Source organism: Lipotes vexillifer, unplaced genomic scaffold (assembly GCF_000442215.2).
Source record: "Lipotes vexillifer unplaced genomic scaffold, Lipotes_vexillifer_v1.1 scaffold63, whole genome shotgun sequence".
Taxonomy (NCBI): domain Eukaryota; kingdom Metazoa; phylum Chordata; class Mammalia; order Artiodactyla; family Lipotidae; genus Lipotes; species Lipotes vexillifer.
Genome location: NW_006784492.1, coordinates 1643803 through 1664123, shown reverse-complemented (window position 1 = coordinate 1664123; position 20321 = coordinate 1643803). Strand labels below are relative to the sequence as shown.

Genomic DNA, 20321 nt, shown 5'->3' with positions numbered 1-20321 from the left:
TGGGCCTGCGTGTCCGGAGCCTGTGCTCCGCAACAGGAGAGGCCACAACAGTGAGAGGCCTGTGAAGAAAAAAAAAAAAAAAAAAAAAAGAAGCAAAGACTGGAACTCGAGCTTCTAACTGTCAGGGTCTAGAAACAGCCATAGTGAACCCAGAAATAAACTCAGCGGGCCGAGAGTGCCAGCTGGAATGTTCTTCCTGACTGGGCGTGTCAAGGGGATGCGTCCCGCAAAGGTAGCAAATCACAGAAGGATGGCTGAGACAGAGGGCGCCGGGCCCAATTCTGACTTGGGCCTTTCCGAGCTCTTGCCCTGGGACTCTACACCTCCCTGAGCCTCAGTTTCTTCATCTGTGAAATGAGGGTAAGAATCTCGGGCTTGGGGGCACTGAAAGGTCTGATGCAGGTGGAAGGCCCTTCCTGCCCCACTGCCCTGCGCCCGTCCTGGGCCACCGCGCAGCACACACTGCTTCCGGCTCCTTGTCTGGACGTGAACCCTCAGGACCACACAGAGCACAGGCTGCAAACGCTTCCCGGACGCCGGCTCTGACAGTCACATGACTGAAAAAACCTTGAGGGGCCGGGACGGGAGGCTCAGAGCACCCCCGCCCGCTCTGTGCCAGGAAGACCCCCGGGGCTCCCGGGAGGAGCCCTGCCTCCCAGCCATCCTGCAGAGTCCCTTCCTCTGTGATTCAGCCAGTCGGGGACCCATCAATCCCATCAATCAATCTCATCAATCCCAGAAGAGAGGCTGAGGGCCGTGAGGAGGTCAAGAGCTGACCCGAGGCCCATCAGCCAGGCGGGGTCACCCGGGCCCTAGAAGCCGGGGACTTGGCAGCAACCAGAGGACCAGAGGGGTGGTCCCCTTACTCTTGTTCCAGCTGCCGCAGGGCTTGCTCTGCCACGCTGGGGGCCACGGTGAGGGGTCCAGGCCACCTTCCGCCTCTGCCAGCTGTGGGCTGGGGTGGATCTTGTGCTGTCGCTTTGCTCTGTTCTGGCCCTGAGGCCTGAGCCACTCCACAACCTGAAGACCGAGGAAGCAGGGAGAGGAAATGCAGTAAGTGAGCGCTTACTGTATACCAGGCCCTGAGAGCACAGAAGCGGGGTGGAGGGGTCGGGGTGTCTGAGGAGGAGGCCCAAGGAGACCCCAGAACAGCCCGGAGGGGACGTAGAGGGAGGCCTTTCTTAGTCTCATCTCCAGGCCTCAGTTTCCCCTCCATAAAGTGAGGGCACCAGCCCCCGTGTTCCTGCAGAGCCTCCCACTCTGGTGGCCTGTGGATGCGTTCTGTGAATTTCCCCTTAATTTCCCCCGGTGCCTGTTAGGTGCCTGGCAGCCTGACAGCCTTGGTAGAGAGAACAAGGAAAACAGATTGCGTCACTTCAAAGACAGACATCGCACCCCTGAAATCACGGACTGCAAATTTGCCTGGGAAGTTGAGCTGACGCCGCATCCTTTGCTGCACGGCTTCTGTCATTGATGCGCGGGTCCTGGCGTCTCTGCTGGCATCTGGAAGGATAGGGAGATAAAGGGCTCGCCTTCCTTCCTCTGCCCACGCCCAGCTGTTGCGTTCATTCACTCATCTCCCTCTTTTCATTCAGCAGCCTTTCCTCAGCACCTTTTGGTGGCCAGGCGGGTAGAAGGGAACCCAGCTCAGTACCTGGCCCTCTGCCCCACCTCCCCTGACTGACCTCCCCTCCCACCTCCATGCTGTCGCCAAGGCCGGTCCCTCTGCCTGGCACACCTGCCCCTTTCCCTTGGCCGGTGGCATTTGTCTTTTGAGGCACGGTGCAGAGGTCACTTCCTGCGGGAATCTCTCCTTGATTCCCCTCCTGCATGGGTCCGTTAGCTTTCCCTTCTCTGCTTTCACAGTTCCCTGGGCTCGCAGGCATCCTGGCTCTGTGCACAATTGCAGGGCATCCTTCTTACCCGGCTAGGTTGAGAGCTCCCTGGGAGCAGGCACATGGTGACCCAGCTTGGATTCCCCACAGCTCAGCACGAGGCTGGGCAGAGAGCAGCCACTCAGCAAATGCTGATGAATGTGCAGCAGTGGGTGAGTGGGTGCAATTGATGAAAAAGAGACAGATGTGTGGATGGAGGGATGGTGGATGGATCGATAGATGGACGATAAATTAATGAAGGATGGATGGAGGGATGTTGGATGGATGGATGGATGATAAATTAATGACGGATGGGTAGATAGATGGACAGATGATAAATTAATGAAGGATGGATGGATGGATGGATGGATGGAAGATTTGGTGGTTGGTTGGACCTCAAAAAAAAGGCAGCACACAAACCCTCTGCCACTGTACTTGAACGCACTTTGCCTCATCTATTTGAGGATAATCCATCTCCTTTGGGATTTTCCAGTGACATCTAAACTTGGCTCTGGAAGAGACACTCCTGACAGCACCACATGAATAAGTCTCCAAAGTGCAAGTGGTGCACAAGTTGCCCAGGTCAGGGGCTCCAGGAGAGAGTCCAGAATGGCTTCAGTGTTCTCATAACAGGTCCCCTTCATCCTAGAAGCTCAGGCCCCTGGTCCCTGCCATCATCATGTGGTCACAGCGGAAGCATGCCCAATCTGACCCATCAGAAGATCCCATTGTCCAAGACCCTTCCCAGGAGGCTGTTTAGGGGCATCCAGCCCAGCTCAGAGACCACCAAGATTGTCCCGCAGCTGCGTCTTCTAGGTGGCCATCGTTCTTTCTGTAGGGGTCCACTTAGACTCAGTTTCCTATCTGTAAGCTGGGATCACCTTGGATGCTAAGTGGGGATTCTTCCTCCTCTGGCAGCAGCCCCAGGATTAAGTGCCAGCCCCTCAGGGTGGCCTTCAAGGCTGGTGACCCACCTGCCAGGCTGGTATGGTTTCAAGTGAACCAGGACCAAGGAGGATCCTCCTGGCTGCCCAGCTGGTTTGGTGCCCACCTCACCATCCTCCCAAACATCCCCTCAACAGATACTTAATGAGCGCCTACTTTGTGCTTACCCTGCCTCTCACCTGGACTGCCCCAGACTGCCCTGGACCTGCCTCTGGCCTCTCCCGCACCCGGCCCCCAAGGGGCCTCCAGATGCAAGCCCAGCCATGTCTTGCCGCAGTTTAAAGCCCATCAGGGGCTGCCATGTCCCCACACTGCCCACCTGGCCAGCATCCTCTCTAGCCTGTCCCCGACCCCCACTCCATGCTTTTTATTCCTGAATCACACTCGTCACTGTGGGGCCCCCTGAAGCCCCCAAGCTCTGCCTGCACCTGGGCTCAGCCGGAGCTGCCTGAGGCTGGCTTTCTCTGGGCAAAGTTAATCTTTTACTGCTCAGAATAGGACCCGTAGTGGTGACAGCAGGCCCTTCACTATACAAGGAGGGCAGAGAGGGGCATCCGCCGGGTGGCTTTGGTGCTGGGAGGTGTAGACCCAGAGCACATCAAACACCAACCTTGTTTGGGGATCTGGCTGCACTCAGACCTTGGTAAGGGGAAGAGTGGCCGATCCTAAGAGCAACCCTGCCACTTTGCTTCTGGACCAGGTAACCTGGGCTCCCAGCTTGTGGAATATAAAGAAGAAATGTACATCACATCAGACTGTGGGCACACCTGGAGGCAGGTAAGGTGGCAGGGAGGGGCCTGGAGCCCACCATGCTCGCTCCGCCGAGGCTCCTGGGAGAGTCTGTTCTCTCATCCCCCCCCTCCCAGAGGAGTTCTGAGACATGCTTCTACATCTTCCCCAGCCTGAGGGGCTGCACACGGCTCCCTTTAGCAGATGTTACATCACCATCTGTGAAAAGAGAGCCCAGGCCAGGCTGCCCACACCGCTGCTGTTCTTTCAGCAGCCACTGCTGGAGAATTCCAGACCTGACACATCTTCCCACGGTCAGACAGGTTACCGTGAACATCGAAGCAATGGGGATCAATGCCAGGGACGGGCTGGAGGTGCTTTCCGGCAGGAAGCCACACGGGGACTCAGAAGCTTGGCTGAGCCCAAAGGCCAGGAAGTGGGGACCCCGAGGACAACCCCCGGGTTCCTGGCAGGGGCAGCTGCTGAGTGGATGGCACAGACTTGGGAGAGAAAGAGAAAATGGGGAGGAGCAGGGTTTGGGGGGCCACGGCGAGCCTGGGTTGGGCCTCCTGGGACACATCCATGGGCTGATGATTTGACGCTCAGTGTGGCCCGAGAAAAGGAAAAGCAGGAAGGGGAGAAGAAACAGGGGAAAGCAGTTACGCAGGGAACGGCCCCCAGCACTGGGGGCCACACTGGGAGGACCCCCCCCTGCTGCGCCCACATGCGGCTCAAATTCTCAGACTGGAGGGCGGGATGCTGCCGGCCAGTGGGCGTCACGCAGAGCAGGGCGGGTGGGGAGCGAAGGCTGACGGTCCAGCGTCCTGTGCAGTCAGGCAGCCCAGGAGCCGAACCCACGCGCTCCGCCCCAGGAGAGGCCCCGTCTCCCTCTACCCTTTGCTATTTCTTTCCAGCGGAAAAAAAGTCTCATCTGGTCCGCCAGCTTCATGGAGTGACAGTTTCTACTTTAACTGCTTAAGAAAGTGCACTAAATTTTTGTGTGCATCTCCTCTTTCGGTGGATGTAAGAAGCTCTGTTTTCAGGTCAATTTTTTGCACCCCTGAGTATCCCACTTAGAGCCCCCTGCCCAGGTACCACTCTGGACAAATATGTTAACCCCCAAAGTGTGAAGCTCACCTGGACCCTGGGTTTAAAGCCCTGGCGTTTTTTAATAATATGCAAGAAACAAGGAATTTTGAAAAGGGCAAAAGAGATTTATTGTGTTATAATAGTCCTATTTCACTAAAACTAGTGAAACATGTCTAAACTTTCTCACCACCTGTCCACTTATTAGAGAAACCGCCCCCCTGCTCCCGGCTTGTTAGACTTTACAGACCAGGTGAAACAGAAGAGAAAGGTATTCACGGTGGCCACTTTTGTCAAGCAATTTGCTTAGACTTCAAACTTGGGAACTTGTCAGAATTAAATGGGAGAATGTCTGTTCAAGACTGAGCTGAGGTACCCATTTCTTCCCCAGTGATGGGGGAGGGGTGGGGGAATGGGGGGCTCGGGTGCTTGGCAGAGGATCGGGGGGTGCCCGTGTGTGCGCGTGGGTGTCAGAGGGAGGGCGATTACTGGTGGGGGGCAGTAGGCAGAGGCCAGGGTGGGACAAAGGCATGAAGGCCAGACGACCAGGTGAGCTTAGGCCGGTTTGTCAAGGATGCAATGAAACTCTTAGAATGTGAATTACAAGTACCACTGTGCATGATGCTTAAGGGATGTATCATTTTATTTTATTTTATTTATTTTTTGGGGGGAGGATGTATCATTTTAAAAACATGACTTCCCCAGAACGATCAAAAAATAGCCAGAACACATTTAAGGAGCCCCCTCTAGAACTCAGGGTGTGGGAGAGAAAGGATTGGGGGACCCCTGCCTAGGCGATGGTCAAGGCACAGAAAACCATAGCAAAGGATGTGCAAAGACCCTGTGGTCGAGTGGTGGGTGTTGGAGCCCCCTTGTTCCTGAGTCCCAAGCTAACGAGAGTGGGGTTGCCCGTGGGGGTCCCCTGGGATGGCTGGGAGGCACCCCATCTCCTCAGTGGATGGACAGGACAAACGCCCCCCTGCCTGTCCTTGCGGGAGGAGGGTGCAAAGGATGTTGGGTCTGAGCACAAGTGAGGGTTGTGCACACGTTCGAGGCGGTGCCCCGGAGCTAAATCCTGCTTGGGAGCAATCCCACCCACTTCCGGCTTACCGTTCACTGTACCACCCCTGCGGATCTCCCCAGGAAGGGAAGCGGGTCAGGCCCCCAGTGGAGTGGGGAGGAGGGCTCCCACCGGGCGAGTGGGCAGAGGCCTCTGCAAGTTCAAAGGCAGAGACAGATGTGCTTGCGGCATGCGATGTGCCTCTAGGACCACGTCAAGGGACCCAGCGTGGTTTCCGCCACCCTACCCTGCCTGGCAGCCCGGAGGTCCCAGGAGGGAGCCTAGCTTCTCCTTGAATAATCCCCAGGACAGAGAGCTCACTATTGCCTGGGAGAGAAGACTGTCTGCTTGCTGCACCTCCCCCTCCCCCCCAGCGTCCCTCCCCCAGGAAGCTTCTAAAAGGGGAATCTGTTCTCACTCCCCACCTCGGGTGTCCCCCACCATCTACGGGAGGGAGAAAGTCCCGACCATCGGCTGACCCACGGGCCCTGCTGCCCGGGCCACCCACGGGCCTCTCCATCTGCCCGCAGTTCCAGCCCCAGCAAGCAGCTCGTGCCCCGCCCCCCACTTGGCCACACTGCTCTCTTTAACCTCCTCTGCACACCCTGTTTCCCTGCCCGTAATGCCCTTGCCCCGCCCAACGTGCTGTGACACCCCCACCCCCACCCCCGGGGTGCCCGCTGGCTCAGGTCTCGAGTTTAACTGGAGAACATCATTCACCCCCAGAACACGGGCTGGGAGCCCTGTACTGTGGCAGAACCTGGGCTGGGCAGAGAGGGTGGGTTCGATGGGCTGCTTGTTGGTATCCGAGTGGGCGAGTCACTGGGTGGAGGTGGTCTGTCTCCTTGCGGGGGGCGGCGGGGGGGTGGGTGTTTCCCTGGGCTGTGAATTTCTGGGGCGTTAAGCTTTCATTTCTACCTCTGGATCCCAGGACCCAGAGGACCTGAAACACTGGGTGTGTCTGACGGGTGGAGAGACGGGGAGGGGAATTGTGCAAAGTTCTTCCCCACGGTACCTAAATCTGCACGACGTCACCTCCCTCATCCAGGAGGTGCTATCTGAGTTAACGTAGCCACAGGCAGCACACTTATCCAGAGTGCCACCCGGAGCACCTGCCAGAGCTTAGGGCACCCAGGCGCAGGGACTCCTCTGACCCTGGCAGGCGCGCCCATGGAATCTGGGGGGAGGGAGATGCAGGGGTGGATCCGGGAGGCCCCAAGCTAGTGCTCTGGGCCCTCACCCCACCCTGCGACCTCGTCACTCGCAGGACACAGATCCTCCTCCTGCTGAGAATGTCCTGCTCGTGGCGACAGCAGCTCCTGGTGGATGCGGCAGGCGGGGTCTCTACCCTGGCGCTGCCAGTTGCTAGCTATGTGGCTGTAGGCAAGTCGCTGTGTGTCTCTGAGCCTCTGGTCTCTCTTTGGAAAATGAGGAGGTGACCTCTGAGCGTGGTTGCTATTAAACAAGGCTCTGTACGCGCAGCAGAGGCCCCCGTGCCAGTCACCCAGTTCTCCCCTCCCCGGTATCAGACATGTTTAAGGGCACAGTTCGCAGGTATCCAGGTCTCTTCCACCATTCTTCGTAAGGGACCTCTCCTGTTTAGTCAAGCCAGAAGGGTTTCCTAGAGAATTCCTGTGAGCAGCGGGAAAGCCAGCAAGATGATGAGAAGGTGGAAATATCTGGGGAAGAGCTTTGCAGGCAGGGAACAGCATGTGCAAAGGGCCTGAGACGTGTTCAGGGAAAGGAGGCCAGGGTGACTGGTATACGGGAGGTGGGAGAGAGTGGGCAAGGGCCTCTCATACAGAGCCCCAATGACCAGGGAAGGGTTTGGATGTGATTCTAAGAGCCATGGGGGCCATTGGAAGGTTCTGGTGGGGTTAGGGGGTGTGGGGGTAATGGGATGTCAGGGCTGAGGGGCTGGCCTGGAGGCACCAGCAGCTCTGCTGAAGCTCCTGTTCCTAAGAGGTGAGGCGTCTGCTTGGGGTCCTCCCCGAGTGCCTCCCGCTGGCTCTGGAAAAACAGACATTCAAACAAAGGAAGACTCGAGATAGAAGATCAGGGGGAAGGTGCTAGTTAATAGTTGTTTGGGTGTGTGTGGGTTTTTTTTAAATGATTTCCCCGTTCCTGGTCGCTCATTGCTCTAGAACAGGGTCCCCGGGGTGTGGGAGCTTTCGGGGCTCTTTCTGCCAGGGTAAGTGCAGATGCAGCCACGTTTGGGTCTACATCTGCTTGGAGATGCACTTATTCCGGCCTCGCTCGGCACCAAGCTCTGCAGCAGCTGCCTCCCCGGCCCAGGAGGGGCCCCAGAGCCACAGGCACCAAGGCCTAGCCAGGCCCCTGTGCGGAGCGGCTGACACCCATGAGCGCGCAGGCCCCGGCGAGGGGCTGTGGGTGTGGGGTCCTGGCTCCATTCCGTCTCCCCCTGAGTTTCCCTGCACCCCTGCCACAGAACCCACAGGCCCTGAGACGGTCAGACAGGGTGGGAGGAAAATGGGGCCCTGGCCCACTGCAGGTGGTCGTGATGGGGCCACTTCCTCTAGACGAGGTACAGGGTTGCAGGGGACGTCGCAGAGGACATTGGTGCCCTTCTCTGTGTGGAGTCAAGACACAGGCTGACCGTCTAGGTATCTGTGTTCATGGAAGATCTAGAGGGGGACGCCCGGTGTCCTGGCAGGACTAAAGAGCCACACCCGGCTCTGCCACCCACCAGCTCTGAGGCCTTGGCTTGGCCCCCATAGCTCCAAGCGTCAGCTTGCTCATCTGTAAAATGGGACCCCACCCCAGGGCTGTTTGCAGACAAGCGAGGCCAGCAGAGGTATTTCCTCCTGCAAGAGCCCTGTCCAGGCCACTCGACCTTTTGTCCCCTGAGGACTTGGTGGAGACTCACTCATTCACTCATTCGTTCATTCATCCCCCACACACTCCCTGAGCACAGCCACCCCCAGCTGTGAGCTGAGGCATGTGCCGGACCACAGAAAGGATTCAGAGGCAGGACCGGCCTTTGAGGAGCTCCCTGGCTGGAGGAAACAATGACAAACTAGTGCAGTAAGTGCTGGGGCAGGGGGGCCAGAGATGCTCCCCACCCAACCTGGCATCAGGGAGGGCTTCCTGAAGGAGGTGGCACATGGACTATCTTAATGTCAAATAGAGGTTTGCTTTTACTGGTGACTCTTATCCTAAATGCTTTTCTAAATTCCACTATTTCTCATCCTTATGTGTCAGCCTTTTTGGTGCATGAGCTTTTCCTTTAGGCAGGACCACCTGCAGTGTTTATTTGCATTCTTCTCTCTTGTCAATGGTCTAGAAATTGCCATCTGCATCCATTCATCCCACACGTACTGAGTCTGGGTGGTTGGGGGAGCCTGGGGATGGCCTGGGGATGCCGGGAGCCCTCAGGCCAGCCCCGCCTCAGGGAACCGGACTCTGCTGCTGCCCCCCAGGCAGCGTGTCGGCAGTTCTGCCCTGCTGGAGAGCGACCCCAGACCCTGAACAATCTCCGACCCTCCTCAGGGTCCCGCCCTCAGACCCCCGCCTGCTGTCGTCTGCAGGTATTTCAGGAGGAGCATCACATCCTCTACCTGGACCACGGTGGCGTGATCGTGGCCATCAAGGACACCTCCATCCCCTTGAAAATCCTCAAGTAAGGCCATTGGGAGCCAGCACCGGGTGCGGGGTGGTAGGGGCTCTTTCTCCCCACCTAGGAACCCCTCAGAATAGTCCCCAGTCCCCCCACCCAACAGCTGCTTCTGGCCAGGCCTGGAGAGGTGAGGAAATGGGGAATGATGACCCAGCATGGTCGGGTGGGGAATGATGACCCAGCATGGTCGGGTGGGCCAGAGGGAAGCCTGGGGCTGTGAGGAGGCCCCCACCCACCTCATCCTCGGGAAGCAGGGAGGGCTTGTCAGAGGTGACTTTTATGCATGGACAGGAATTAGCTCAGTGGAGGAGGTGGGGTCAGAGAAGGAAGCCAGCAGCGTGTGCCCAGGTGAGAGTGGGGTTGGCATCAGCTTCAGACAGGTGAAGGTTTATTGTGGGGGAGTGAGGGCAGATATGAACTCTGGACTTGGAAGGCAGAGCTGGGGGAGCTGCCAGGAAGCCAATATCACTTTAGTCTGACAAAGATCTTTCTGCACTGCAGCTGGCTGTACTGATATGCCTCACTGAGAGACAGTAAGCTCCCATCAATGACCCGGCAAACCCTGGGCTGGCCTCGGGCATTGGGTGGGGCTGCCCTGGGTGTTTCCAAGGCCTGGATAACTGCAATTCAAGGGGTACAAAGCAGCTTGGGACCCAGACCACACACCCAGGACTCCTTGACTGTGGTGTCACCAAGCAGATGTGGACGCCATCTGCTGGTGGTGGGTGGCTGCTGTGACCTCCCAGGAGAGCGTGAGGTCAGGGATCCTCTTGTGGCCGAGACACTGGACTGGCCCTGGGGTTGGCCACTGCTCTTGTCTGTTTTCCCAGCCACCTCAGCTGGGCAGCTCTGGTCCCTGGGCATGGGCAGGGCTGGGTCCAGCGAGGCAGCTCGTCCTGGATACAGGATGTGTTCCCATCTGCCCCGAGGTGGTGACTCCCCTTCTCTCGGCAGGTTCAGTGTGGACGAGGGCCTCACCTGGAGCACGCACAATTTCACCAGCACCTCCGTGTTTGTGGACGGGCTGCTGAGTGAGCCGGGGGACGAGACGCTGGTCATGACGTGAGTGCCCACGGGAGGTGGGCAGGCAGGTCAGAGCCGAACCCCAGGCGGGCCGTGGCGGAGGGCCACCGTGGGCCTTGCTGCTCTAGGCAGGTTCAACACTGACCCCCAGCCTCCTGGCTTTGACCTCCATCTTCACACCTGCTTCCTTATCTCTTACCATCTACTGTTTCCTCTCATCCTAAGCCACTGGGAAGTGGCCACTCTGTCCCTAGTCAGGGACATTTGTCACCTGCCCATGATCACCTGCTGGTGAGGGGTGGAACCAAGAGTCAAGGGTCAGCTCTGGGTCACTGTCCACTTAACCTTTCAGATGGTGATGATGATGGTGGTGGTGGTGGTGATGATAATGTGATGATGGTGAGGATGATGGTGAGGTGATGGTGTTGATGATGGTGGTGATGATGATGGTGGTGATGATGGTGAGGTTGATGGTGATGATGATGATGATGGTGATGGTGATGGTGACGGTGATGATGGTGATGGTGATGATGGTGATGATGATGATGATGGTGGTGATGATGATGATGATGGTGATGATGATGATGGTGGTGATGGTGGTGATGATGGTGATGATGATGGTGATGGTGATGGTGACAGTGATGATGATGGTGATGGTGATGATGATGATGGTGGTGATGGTGATAGTGAAGGTGATGCTGATGGTGATAATGATGGTGGTGATGATGGTGTTGATGGTGAGGATGATGGTGATGATGGTGATGATGGTGATGATGGTGTTGATGGTGATGATGGTGATGATGATGGTGATGATGGTGATGATGATGGTGATGGTGGTGATGATGGTGATGGTGATGATAGTGATGATGGTGATGATGATGATGGTGTTGATGGTGGTGTTGACGATGGTGATGATGGTGATGATGATGGTGCTGATGATGGTGATGATGGTGATGATGGTGATGATGGTGATAGTGAAGGTGATGATGATGGTGATGATGATGGTGTTGATGGTGGTGTTGATGATGGTGCTGATGATGGTGCTGATGATGGTGATGATGGTGATGATGATGGTGATGGTGGTGATGATGGTGATAGTGAAGGTGATGCTGACGGTGAGGATGATGATGGTGGTGGTGGTGACAGTGATGATGATGGTGATAATGATCGTGGTGATGGTGTTGATGATGGTGATGATGGTGATAATGATGATGATAATTGTGGTGATGTTGATGGTGGTGATGGTGTTGATGATGGTGTTCATGAAGCTGATGCTGTGGTGAGGGTGATAATGGTAGTGATGATTATTGGCTATTGGCACCTGTGAAGAACTTGTAGGCACATGGCACAGAGAGGACCTAAGACCCAAATGGGCCAGTGAAGGGCAGATCCAGGCTGTGAACCCAGCCCCTTGACCCTGGCTTAGGTCAAGCGCATCCCTGTTCAGAGTGGCTCACAGCCCAGGAGCAGAGCCTGAGCAGGCGGGGATTGAAAAAGGCACCCAGGGCTTGATTGTGCCCTGTGGCCCCGCTGGGGAGACAAGGCGCTCCCCCAGAAACCACGAAATGAGGGTCCACCTTTGGAAGCCTCCTTCCTGGATGATTCGCCCATCTAGGCACTTGTTCAGGCAGAGCTGATTCACAAGCCAGGGTGGGGCCTGAGACTCTGCATTTCTAACAGCCCCGCCGATGCTGTGCATGCCTGGCTGCACTGGGTGCAGGAGATCGGGCCCCGTGCACTCTGCTTGGCTTTTATTGATGACCCCTGTACTGGGGAGAGCCGTGTCCCCCCAAATCCACGTCCACCCAGAACCTGTGGATGTGACCTTACTTGGGAACAGGACCTTTGCCGACGTGCTTAGTTGAGATGAGGTCACACAGGTGGAGGGTGGGGCCCTAATCCAATGATTCGTGTCTTATACGAAGAGGGATTGGGTTAGATGCGCAGCCACACCGTCATGTGAAGACGTGGCAGAGGCCAGTGTGATGCGACCACAGCCCAGGCACGCCGGGAGCCCCAGGAGCTAGAAGAGGCAGGAAGGACCCTCCCCTGTGGCCTGCAGAGGACGCCCGCTCTGTGAACACCCACGTCGCAGGTTTCTGGCCTCCAGAACGGTGAGGAGATACGTTTCCATTGTCTGAAGCAGGAGTTTGTGGACGTGAGTTAAGGTGGCCCCAGGAAGCCACCCAAGGCCCCATGACTCTTCCCCTCATGACAGCCCAATGTAGGCCAGGGCCACTGACGCTGGGAGGGGACCCGGCACTTTGGACACCTCGGTCTCTGGTTGGCCTCCCAAGTTACTTCCTCTCTCCCCACAGCAGACTTTGAGGAAGCTTCCAGAGGGCAGGGCTGGGTCTGGGTCCCCAGCCCAGGAAGGCTCCTGCTGCAGCAGCAGGGAGTGAAAACAAGTAAGAGGTTCCCGTGCTCGCTTCCCGAGGACGGCGGAGGGAGGTGGCGAGCGGCTTCCTTCTATGGGGTGAAGGTAGAGGTGTATCCTGGGGTCAGCCGGAGGGGTGGCTTAGGAGGTCTGCCCACCCCTTAGGTGGGGTTGTGTGCAGGGAGCATGCTCAGTACCCTGCTTTTGTTCCCGGCTCTTCAGAAGTGGCAGTTGTGTTTTTGGTCTTTTTGTATCTTGTTGTCCATAATTTGCCCCAACTGGGCATACACACAGTTATTTTTAGTCCCTTATAGTTTCTTTGTATTTTGTGGCTCAAGGAGACGTTTGTCCAGGTGCCAGCACTGCAGCAAAGGGTCCCAGGTCCCAGCCTATCTCAAGGCCAGCCTTTCTCCGGTCATTCCAGCCTGGCCTGCCATGTGCCACTCTCTGTCTGGGCACCAGGGACTCCAAGGACCCACAGAGCTGGTGGCCCAGGCAGACAGATCAAATATAACCAAGAGTGACATGGTTCCTCGATAACGTGAAAGATGCTGATACAACAGGGCCAGCCAGCTGAGGGGCTGGGGGCTGAAGGGTCGCTTTTGGGGTGGGTGGTGATCAAGGAGTCTTGGAGCAGCTGACCTTTGAACCAGGACTGGGCCAGTGAGACCCAGGCCCAAGGACGAGCTGCGGGTACAGAAGGATTGATGCTTTTCCACGTGAGGATTTGAACTGTGACCCAGCTCTGGCTCAGCCCTTCTGGAGCAGACGGGCTGGTTCCGTCCATTCCCAGCGGAGTGGCCGGGTGCTAGGACTCCTCACCCTGCCCGCTCGGCCTGGAGAGCATGCCCAGGTCCGTGTGCCCAGCTGGAGTCATTGCCTGGGAGTGAGTCCCTGGTGAGAGAACAACTCATGCCCTCCCGTCTGCCCTTCCAGCTCATGATGGCTTTCACGCCCCTGTCCCGGCCGGCTCCCCATCGCCTGTGAGGAGCCAGGTCTTCACCGTTCTGAATGCCCCAGAGGGGCCACTCGGATAAGCCCCCAGGGGTGCCTGGCCCCCAGCCTGAGGCCTGAACTGGAAGGAAACCGCCCAGTGTGGACATTACCCCTCCAGGCCCACCTCTGCCCTGGGGCTCCTGTGGATGCTCATGTGAACACCCCGTCGCCAGGCTCCTCTGGCTGTCTGGAATGGAGGATGGGAGTACAGCTTTGGTAAGCCCCCCACCGCGGGCCACCAGGGACCACGGCCGCCTGTGTGCCCACCGCCCAGGCTTCTGGGAATGGAAGATGGAGCAAAGGGATGTGGAAACGGTAGTGCGGACTCCTTTCTCAGGATGTTTGAGACAGGAGAGCCATCTAAGTTCCTGCCAGACCTAAATCCGGCTTCAGTGACCCCTCCAGGGGGCCTCCCCTGCCACCAGGACTGAGGAGTCCTGGCATCCTCCCTACATCTTTCCCAGTATGGCCTCTTGCAGCAAGTTCTGTAATGAAGCTTTATTGAGCACATACTATATGTTATGGGTCCATTTTTTTTACGTTATCTCATTTTATTCTCATAGGAAATCTCCAGGGAAGATTTATTCCCCCTTCTTCTAGAAGTGCTAAAAATCTCAATAAGTCTGCACCGAGGGAGTGGTGGCAAAGGGGGACCCCTCACATCAGCTCTGCATGGTTCCTGGAGAGCCAGAGCTGGAAGGGGGACCCCAGAGGCTGTCCTATAAAAACTGGGTCAGGAATCATCACCTTTCTAGTTCCCTAAACACCCCACTTGAGCCTCTCCCTGCACACCTAGCTCCTCTTCTCTCTGGCCCTGGAATGAGTTAAATCCTTCAGGACGTCACGTATTTATGCTCCCCTCGTGCTCTTGGAGGCTTCGGTCTGGGGTGGGCCGGGAAGGGAGGAAGACTCCAGCCTGGGCCAACGCAGGGCTCTCTGTGGTGTGGCGGCCGGGCTCAGCCTGGACTCTTTGCTGGTTGACCAGTTTTCCAGGACCAGAGTCCACGGAGCAGAAGGGAAGCGTCAGAAACACCACGGGAGATGGCTGGCCCGTACTGGTTTTGCAGAGGTTGAACAAGACAGCTGGGTCTGAAGCCTCAGCTTCCCCAGCTGAGAAATGGGCGTGCTTTCTACCCCAGGGCCTTGACCTAGGAGCTTCAGGACGTCAAGCCCTTTGTCACCGCATCAGTGCTGGGTTTGGACCCAGAAACAGCCCAGTTTTCAGCACTCATCAACAGATGGCGCGTCTTATTCCTGGAACACTCTTGGCAGAATTCAGAGCCAGATGCTATAACCTCAAGTTTTTTTTTGAAAAAGCATCAGAGCTGTTCCTACAGGCCTCCTCCTTCACTGTGCCACATCATCAGACCATTTCCAAATTCCGGTTGGCACAGAAATAATTTCAACTCTGAAAGAGGGAACATGCTGGCGTGTTAGAATAAAGGTCCATCTCTCCAGACTGCTGGAAGCGCTCAGACCTAGCATCCTGTCCACTCCCCCTCCTTCCCTTCCTGTCTCTCTCCTTCTCTCCCTCTCTCTGTCTCTCCCTCCCTTCCCCATCCTCTGTCTCTCTGCCTCTCTCTCTCTATCCCCCGCTGTCCTATTTCCTGCACAGTTGAGAGCAATTTCCCCAGATGGTTCTTTATCCAGATCTGCCCAAAGGTCACGTCCAAGCTCACCGTAGTCACCTTTGGGGATGTTTCCCTCAGCTTGGATCACCCCTGCTCAGCCTCCCACCCCCACCAGTGCAGCCTCAGAGGGGTGAGGGGCCCCAGGCCCTGTGGGGGGGGGAGAGTGGGCTCCCAGATCCTCTCCGGGCTGCACTAGGGGAGGGGAGGGAGCTCTTTGAAGGGCGTGGGGCTCCTCTTTAACCTGCAGAGGCCGGCCCACATTTTCCTTATTAATCGTGAAGCGATAAATAGCCTCCCTCTAGCATCTCCTTCCTAAAACTCAGAATCAGCCGGATGACATATATTTCTCGAAGCATCAGCTGAGCTTTGGGGTTTCATAAAAGGCACGACGTCAAAGACACGGAGAGGATTAGTTAGATCGAGCAAGCCGGCCTCCTTTCAGGGACCTCCCCGGCGGGGCCTGTGCCGCCAGCCTGGGAGGCTGCGCGGTGGTCACGCTCGGGCCAGCGCGTGTTTCCTGGGCAAAGCATCCCAGCCCCGTGGTCGCCAACCTGGGGACCGACCCTGGCTGCGCCGGGAGGTGGGCGGCTGCCGTGCCATCCTGAGGGGCTCCCTTGCCTCAGTCTCCTTGTCCGTAAGGTGGGAATGTTAACAGTACGTTCCGCACGGGGTTGGTGAGGACAGGATGGGAGGTCGCGCGCGTAGCAGGTACAGAGTACAGGCCAGCAGTTACTGCTGCCGTCACCTCCATTATAACGTGGCTTCCAGAAGAGCAAGAGACGCAGCTCAGGCTGTGTGAGGACCCGGAAATTGTCCCTTAGAGACGTCCCTTCAGGGACCGAAGACCCTCTCGTTCTCAGTAACCAACCCAGCAGGCTTTGCTTGGGAGAAGGGGACACCGTGACAAAGAAGATCCCCACGTGGTGACACTCCCAGGGAGAGGGCCGTCCGCGTCAGGATGGGAGTCGGGACAGAGGACCGGCACGACACCTTCACACCTTCACGGCCACGGTCGCCACCATCCGGGCCTCCTACGACCTCACCGTCGGAAACAGCATCTGCGGGAGCCGCTGGGCCCGGCGGAGGAGGAGCGGGCCATCCGGTCCTCGCTGGGCCACGTCCACCAGCATCAGGAGAGGCCCCGGGCTGAGAAACAGCGGCGGGGGCTCCGACTCGCACCTCGGGCAGGATGGATTATTCACAACCAAACACGAGCGGGCGAGAGGCCAGGGCTGCCGGCGGTCGGGGAGCCCAGGACGGGAGGACGGAGAGGCGGACCACAAAGGCAGGTGAAGGCTGAGACGGAGGGAGCCTCCGGGGCCGCTCGGATCAGAGGAGGCCCCTGCAGAGGCTCGGGGTCTTGTCTGTAAAATAAAGATCATGGTATCTGCTTCGGGGGGCTGTTCTGGGCAGTAGAGGTAATGTGTGTGCACGTGAGAATGTGTGAGCATGTGTGTGCGCACGGGTGTATGTGCACACGTGAGTGTGTGTTGTGCATATGTGTGTATAAATCTCCTACTAAGTGCCAAGCATCCTACACAAACCATTGCTAATCCACCATCGATCCTGAAAGGCCAGTGTATTGTCCCCATTTTAGAGCCAAGGAAACTGAGGTACAGAGAAGAATGGACCTGCCCAAGGTCACAGACATAGTAAATGGGTATCAGCCCAGGCTTACCTGGCTCAGAGGTGCCCTATGGAGCCAAAACTCCAAAATTCGTCTTCAAATATCAGCCTCAGACATTCAGAGCCAGCCAGCATATCCCCCGGAACACACTCCAAGGGCCTTCTCAGCTACTCTCCTAGAACGGGGTTTGCACCCTTTCAGACCATGACTGGCTTCCCCCAAGTATCCGGCTCCTGTCGGTGTGCATGGAAGGGGACCAAGACCAGGGTGGGTGCTTCACTTCCTCCCAGATGCTTGACCTCTGATAATATGGCCTGGGTACTATAGGGTGAACTGGAGATGTACAGGCTGGTCTCTTCTGTGGTGGTATCTGGAGCCCAAGTGTGAGGTGTTGGGAGGATCGGGTGGAAATCCCTTAAGCAGCAGCCTTCCCAGAGGGTGAGGGATCTGGGTACATGTAGGCACTCCACCAATGCCTGCTGAGGGAGAAGAAATGGCACAAACAAGCTGTGTGACCTTGAGCAAGTTACTCAACCTCTCTGTGCCTCAGTTTTCCTTTCTGTAGAGTGGGCTGTGGTGAGGTAGACCAGATGGCGTACACGGGGCTCCCAGCACCCTGCCTGTGCTCCATAGAGGACTGGCTTTTGCAGAGCCCCCATGGTGCTCCACCCACCGAGGCCGGGGCCACGCAGCAAGGACCACACTGAGATCCTTTCCACCCCGTCGCTCTGAGCCGATGTGATGACTCGTTACTTCTCTTTGGATTGTCGGTTCTGCTTGGGGTGAAAAGGCTGTGGCCCAGCTAGGCGGAGCTGGCTGTCTGCAGCGCAGGCCTCCTGGAGTGGTCAGGTGGGAAGAAAGGCGAGGAGAAGCCAGAGAGCACAGGACGCAGACACCTGACCATGAATCGTTCTGCAAAACAATTCTGCAAGGACTAGCATGGGGGATGTGGGAGGGTCCAGGCTCCTGACCCTACAGTGCCGGCTTCCTCGGCCACCAGGGGGCCAGGTGGGATGACCCCCACCGACGCCATCAACAAGCCATAGATTACATGTGATGACTGTGGGAATACTAACGCCGACGCCCAAATGTTCGTGGCCAGCCGGGCCCAGGGCAGGTGCCTGGTTCCAGGGCAGCCCAGTGGGGGCAGGGGAGGGACCACGGGGCCCGCTGTGCAGGTGGGAACAGAGGCCCGCAGGGGAAGCGGTGGGCACCTGGGGGACGGGCCAGACTAAGGTGGTTTCCCGCCCCTCCCCCCGCCCCCTCCCCAGCATCTTCGGCCACATCAGCTTCCGCTCGGACTGGGAGCTGGTCAAGGTGGACTTCCGGCCCTGGTTCTCCAGGCAGTGCAGCGAGGAAGACTACAGCTCCTGGAACCTCACCAACCTGCAGGTGGGCCTGGCCGCAGGCGGGGGGTGGGCACCACGCGGGGCCCCCTCTGCCGGACAAAGTCCCCGTCCTGCGGGACCGAGGGCCTCCCTCAGATGCCCAGTCCTCCTTTGCGGTGTTCCGGCCCCCTCTGGGGCCTGGGGCTGCCTGGGCCAGAGCCTGCAGTCATACTCAGGGGAACAGGTGCACAGGGCCCCAGCCAGCCTGGAGACAGGCATGCTCGGGGTCCAGGAGTTTTCAGATCGAGGGAAGGTAACAGGGCACGTGTATCATATATTAGGTAACACCCCAGCGGGTCTGGGGCAGCCCCACCCTATAATCTCAAAGACATACATGTTTCTACAGCAAAATGTGTCATATTCACACGGAGAGGAATAAATGAGGACTCGAAATGGCCTCCCAGTGCAGTTCAGAGCAGGTGGTGTGGCCACAGGACAGGATTTCAGAGCGAGGGCGGCTCTGGAATTTCTGGGGGGACCCTGCACCATGGCTCCCGTTCACACAAGTGTGGCCTTTTCTGATCATTGGCTGAGGACCTACTGTGAGTCCTGGAGGCTGCGGATCACCCCAGCTGCACAGGACCCACCTAGCACCCTCAGGCCTGAGGAGTGAATGCAAGGGGCCTCTTCCAGCAGCCCTGCCACGCCTCAGGGCCCAGACGGAGCATGTACACAGTGGGAGCTCAGTGAATGCTAGGGCGGGTGGGATGGGAGCCAGGCTACCCTAGGTTGGCCTCAGGCACGCACACCCCTCCCCCGGGCCCCGGTTTCCCGGCCCCTAGGGCTGGCCGGCAAGTGAGGAACCAGCAGCAGTAGCAGTGGGAGCCCATGCAGAGCAGCCCCTCACCCTGGCCTTCCTGCACAGGGCGACCGCTGTGTCCTGGGCCAGCAGAGGAGTTTCCGGAGGAGGAAGCCTACGTCCTGGTGCATCAAGGGTCGGAGCTTCACGGCGGCGCTCACGGCCCGCGTGTGCCAGTGCCGTGACTCGGACTTTCTCTGGTGAGGGTCCCGCTATGCCCCGGGCCCCTGGGGCTGAGTAGCCTGGTGACAGCCGCTGTCCCCACAGGTGATGCCAGGGGAGGGCTCAAGAGTCACCCTCCATCACTTCCCCCCTACTCTGTGCTTTAGGACCCAGCCACTGGGTCCAGCCCGCATTAAAGAACTCGTGGGCCTCGTTTCAAAACCTGTGCACGTGGCAGTGCTCACAGGTGGGCGGGGAAACTGAGGAACAGGGAGGGCATCCCGGGGACCGGGTGTACCACCCAGCCCCTTCTCCTCTGTCCAGAGACTCTGCCGAAAGCCCCCTGACCACTCCCCTGCCTCCGCTCAAGGACTCCCATGGCCGCCTGCTGCCCACAGGAGGATGTCCCAGTTCTGGAACCTGCCTCCCTCCCCAGTCATCCTCACCTCTCTCCATCAGCCACCTTCACCACTGTCTCCCTGCACCAGTGTTGAAGGGGCCGGTCCCTGCCTGCAGTGCCCTTCGCCCCCTCTTCCCCTGACTGCCTCTTGATCTTCCATTGAGCTTCAGCCCACCTCCTCCAGGACAACCAGGCTGGGCTCAGTGCTCTCCTATGATTTGCTGGAATCCCCTTTGCATCCCTTCTCACCTGGAACGTAACTGTCGGCCTTCAGTCCTGTCTTCCCTCTGGGACAGGGCCCTGTGGATCCGCTTCTGCGCCCTCAGCATGAGGCCCCTGACCCACGCTGTCTCCTGACAGCCGTTTTTCCCTCCTCCCAGTGACTACGGATTTGAGCGCAGCCCCTCCTCCGAGTCCGACGCCGACAAGTGCTTTGCCAGCTTCTGGCTTAACCCCCTGTCCCCGCCTGACGACTGTGTCCTGGGCCAGACCTACACCAGCAGTCTCGGGTGAGTAGCGCGGGGCAGAACCAGGGTGCCCCCCTGCTTTCCTGCCTGGTGCCCATGGCTCCCCGCATGGAGTCAGGG

The 20321-nt window shown here is 57.9% G+C and overlaps 1 protein-coding gene across 1 annotated transcript in view; it reads left to right on the top strand.

Moving 5' to 3' along the window:
- SORCS2 (sortilin related VPS10 domain containing receptor 2) overlaps positions 1-20321 on the top strand; it is a gene marked incomplete at its 5' end in the record, with an annotated part of 504457 nt that overhangs the window by 461946 nt on the left and 22190 nt on the right. The window contains 6 exons of the mRNA XM_007456900.1: positions 3520-3596; positions 9243-9334; positions 10286-10393; positions 18257-18377; positions 19239-19372; positions 20115-20243. Coding sequence (XP_007456962.1) covers positions 3520-3596; positions 9243-9334; positions 10286-10393; positions 18257-18377; positions 19239-19372; positions 20115-20243 — 661 coding nt within the window. The remainder of the gene's footprint in view (positions 1-3519; positions 3597-9242; positions 9335-10285; positions 10394-18256; positions 18378-19238; positions 19373-20114; positions 20244-20321) is intronic.